Source organism: Impatiens glandulifera, unplaced genomic scaffold, assembly GCF_907164915.1.
Source record: "Impatiens glandulifera unplaced genomic scaffold, dImpGla2.1, whole genome shotgun sequence".
Classification (NCBI taxonomy): domain Eukaryota; kingdom Viridiplantae; phylum Streptophyta; class Magnoliopsida; order Ericales; family Balsaminaceae; genus Impatiens; species Impatiens glandulifera.
Genome location: NW_025919666.1, coordinates 407,900 through 412,124, shown reverse-complemented (window position 1 = coordinate 412,124; position 4,225 = coordinate 407,900). Strand labels below are relative to the sequence as shown.

General features: G+C 34.0%; 1 protein-coding gene and 1 pseudogene across 1 annotated transcript; both read left to right on the top strand.

The window, feature by feature from the left end:
* The first annotated feature begins 1,906 nt into the window (after positions 1 to 1,906).
* Positions 1,907 to 3,006, top strand: LOC124918321 (cytochrome P450 78A5-like). The gene is made up of 3 exons (XM_047458509.1): positions 1,907 to 2,449; positions 2,534 to 2,935; positions 2,992 to 3,006. Exons 1-3 carry the CDS (start codon positions 1,907 to 1,909, stop codon positions 3,004 to 3,006), a joined length of 960 nt encoding a protein of 319 aa, XP_047314465.1.
* A 355-nt stretch (positions 3,007 to 3,361) lies between these two features.
* On the top strand, positions 3,362 to 3,962 carry LOC124918323 (annotated as a pseudogene).
* Positions 3,963 to 4,225: the final 263 nt, after the last annotated feature.

Here is a 4,225-nt window from a genome sequence, read left to right as displayed (position 1 = left end):
AATTACTAGATCTAGATTAATGAGTGTTTAAAAAAAAATATAGGAAAATCTGAATCTTTCAAATCATAGTTGAATGATCATATATTTTATCTAGACTGGACCTTATCTATGCTTTTTTCACGAAGACTTTCTTGCGAGTTTTGAACTTTTTAAATTTCTTTAATATAGCATTTTCCCTAAAAGTCTTAATGACTATGTTTGGTTGTACCATCAAACTCTCTTTCACATTTACGAGTTTTTCTTTAAGAAATTGTACATCCTTCTTGATCCATCTTCAACAATTATTATCGGACTACATATTCTTTTATTTTCATCTCCAAATAAATTCACAACATATAGAAGTGTCATTATTTTGTGAAGTGTGGAAAGTATTGATATTCTTTCAAAGTCATGAATGTCAAAGTAGTCATACAATTAATGACCATCACAATTCACATATCAATCCAAAAGTCCTCCAAGCATTCATGAACTAATTTTCTAGTAATTCTTCTTCTCTCAAGCTCTGAAACCAAATATTTTGAATTTTTTAGTTTGACCAAAATGCTTACAACTACTAAAGACTAGACCAAGGCTCCTTCACTAACTCATAATCAGTTATAAATATTGTTCATACAATTAAATGCTCACGTCAATTTGTATTTGTCTTCATCATAAAACTCAAGAAGCTCGGGCTCTCGTTAGCCAAAACTATCTTTGTTGTGTCCACCTTGAGTTGAGTTTCGCATAAGAGAGGATCTAGAGACTAAAGTTGTGTATACATAATGTTGCATTGTGTTATATATTTATTATTATAGTTATAGAGTTATAAGACTTATAATAATTTAAAAACTAACATAACTATAAACAAATCAATATATGGCTTGGTGGAAAAAAACTAAACTTCTTAAGTAGTGCTGCGTTTAATCATTTTTTTTAATTCATTTAAAAATTATTTTGGTTTTAAATATCTTAATGGGGTATTTATTTAAATGAAATAATATTATGAAATACACTTTAATTATGTATATATTAACCAATGTAATAAAATTTATTCGTTAACTACATTATAGCTCTAAGCGTTTCCAAACATGCCCATAATTTCAAGTTTATCTCTTTGTCTTCGACCAAGTAATTATGAAGCATATTTCAATCATATATATATATATATTTATATAATAAATATAGTCCTGATTAATTAGTATATTTGATTTGATTCTAGCAAAAACTAGTACTTCATCCAACCTTTGAAGCCAAATTGACATCAATATAGACTCTTCAAATGTTATAATTGATTTCAATCAATAAAACCTCCAAACCATCTTTTGTAGAATTTGCACCACCCACATTGAGCTGAATCCGCCCATGGTAAATTAATGTGTGGGCCACAGTACATGACAAATGTTGTCATGCATGAAGAAAATTAACCACGTGCATCCTTGCATGTCTCTGCATTTTCAATTCAATACGTGCATCCTTGCATGGCTCTGCATTTTCAGAAAAATATTAAAATATTTGTATCCATTGCATGGCTCTGCTTTTTTCAGAGCTTTTAGTGAGTCCAAATAATAACAACGTGGAGCTGACTAGACTCTTAAGATTTTAAAGGAAATGAAAAATCCTTAATTTGTTGTGTTAAGAGATGTTTTAGCATGTTAATTCTTTCTGGCGGGTCTTCCAAAATTAATATATGGGTTTTCTAAGTTTGCATTTTCTTGGGATTTAGTTAATCATGCAACTTTTGAGTCAGTTCTCTTTTTAATATTACCTATATATAATTAAAATGTTTAGTTTAATTTCATTTTAAATAGATTGAATGTTATGAAATTTATTTGGTATGTTTCTGCTTGCCCTCCCTACAAATACGAACACTCCATTCCATCTTTCATCACCACTTCCTACTTTCATATCTCTCTCTTAACAAAAAAAAATGTCTTCGGGAATAGGCCTCTTTGTTCTACCAGATGACTCCTCCTCCACCTTGCTCAGCATCCAACTTTTCCTCTTTCTCGCTATCCTAACCGCTGTTTTCAGATTCTGGCTAGTCCCGGGTGGTCTTGCATGGGCTGTTTCCAAAGCAAAAACCGGTGCCCCCATTCCCGGACCATCTGGATTTCCCCTTATCGGACTCATTTTCACTTTCATGAGTTCTTTGACTCATAGAAAACTTGCAAACCTTTCTCAGACCTTAAAGGCAGTTCCACTAATGGCCTTTTCGGTTGGGTTCACCCGTTTTGTTATTTCAAGTGATCCGGGTTCGGCTAAGGACATTCTCAGTAGTTCTGCCTTCGCTGATCGTCCCATTAAGGAATCCGCTTACGAGCTCTTGTTTAATCGGGCAATGGGATTTGCTCCCTTTGGAGAATACTGGAGAGAACTAAGAAGGATTTCAGCTACTTACATGTTTAGCCCGAAGAAAATAGCTTGTGCTGAAGGATTCCGTAAGAACATCTGTCATCAGATGATCACACAAGTAAGAATACTCTTTTTATTTTTACTTTTTAATGATAATGAGTATAAAAGACAATTAGTTATAAACGAGTGTTTCTTTACGCAGGTAAAAACACAAATGGATCTAAAAGGGGATGTTGAGATCAAGCAAGTTCTTCACTATGGTTCATTGAATAACATGATGATGACTGTTTTTGGAAAGTATTATGATTTTGGTGAAAATGGGGACGGTTTGGAATTAGAGGGATTTGTTAGTGAAGGATACAAGTTACTAGGGACATTCAATTGGAGCGATCATTTCCCGATTCTAGGTTGGCTTGATGTTCAAGGTGTGAGAAGGAGAAGTAGGAAACTAGTTTCTAAAGTGGATGGGTTTGTTAGAAAGATCATAGACGATCACAGCATGGTTACTGATCAGGACAATAATCATGGATACTTTGTTGATGTTCTTCTTGATCTTGAGAGAGAGAACAAGATCACCCGATCTGATATGGTCGCTGTTCTATGGGTAATGTTTTTTCTTATGTCTTTTCAAAATTTTCTAATTTGTATTTTCTTACTTAGAATTCTCTTTCTTGACTTCACTAGCCAACCTTATTATCTACAAGATATGAAAAATATGTAGAAAGGAAAAATAGTTAGAACGTTTTCGTAAATGAATGTACATGTTAAACCTCCTTTGGTGCATGTTAAATTTTATTAAACAAATAACTAATTTTATTTCATGTGTTACTTTTGTCATGTTGGCCCTTAGTTTCTTGTGACTACTTTGTTACTCATTTTAACAAATTATTAATTTCTTGAAAATATTTGTATTCTCATTTTTTAAAAGATATTTATTTCTTTGCTTCTGTATATAAGTTTTTTGATTTACATAATAATAATTGATGATGAAAACATTTATATAAATACTCTTTATCAATGAATACAGGAAATGATCTTCAGAGGAACAGATACTGTTGCAATTCTATTAGAATGGATTCTAGCAAGACTAGTTCTTCATCCAAACATTCAAGCCAAAGCTCTCGCCGAAATTGAAACAACTATTGGCTCTTCAAGGGCGGTAATGGAATCTGATATCCCAAACCTGCCATACCTCCAAGCCATCGTAAAAGAGACTCTAAGAATGCACCCTCCAGGCCCCCTCCTTTCATGGGCTCGTCTTGCAATCCACGACACACATGTTGGGCAGTACTTTGTCCCTGCAGGGACCACGGCCATGGTGAATATGTGGGCCATAGCACATGACAAAGGAATTTGGTCGGAGCCAGAAGAGTTCAGGCCAGAGAGATTCATTGAACAGGATGTGTCTGTCATGGGGTCTGACATGAGGCTCGCCCCCTTTTGGTTCAGGAAGGAGGGTATGTCCCGGGAAAACTATGGGTCTAGCTACCGTTCATATTTGGTTGGCTGTGCTTCTTCAGAACTTTGAGTGGACCTCTAAGGATGATGTGGATTTGACTGAGGTTCTCAAGATGTCCATGGAAATGAAGAATCCCTTAGTGTGTAAAGCTGTTGCAAGGGTTTTTTGAGCATGCTTGTTGGCTCCTTCTGAAGAGAACTCCTAAACTATGTTATGCTGTTGTGTTTGTTTGATGCATGTTTTCTAAGTTTGTGTTTTTTATGTTTTTCAAAAACTATGTTATGTTGTTGTGTTTGTTTGATGCTTGTTTTCTAAGCTTGTGTTTTCTATGTTTTTCAAAATCTATGTTATGTGGTTGTGTTTGTTAAATGCATCTTTATAAGCTTGTGTTTTCTATGTTTTTCAAGTTTGTGTGTTTTGTTTTATAAAATCTCA

Coding starts and splice junctions, on each gene's coding strand:
- LOC124918321 (XM_047458509.1), top strand. CDS start 1,907: ATGTCTTCGGGAATAGGCCTCTTTGTTCTACCAGATGACTCCTCCTCC. Junction 2,450..2,533: donor GTCATCAGATGATCACACAA/GTAAGAATACTC, acceptor TTCTTTACGCAG/GTAAAAACACAAATGGATCT.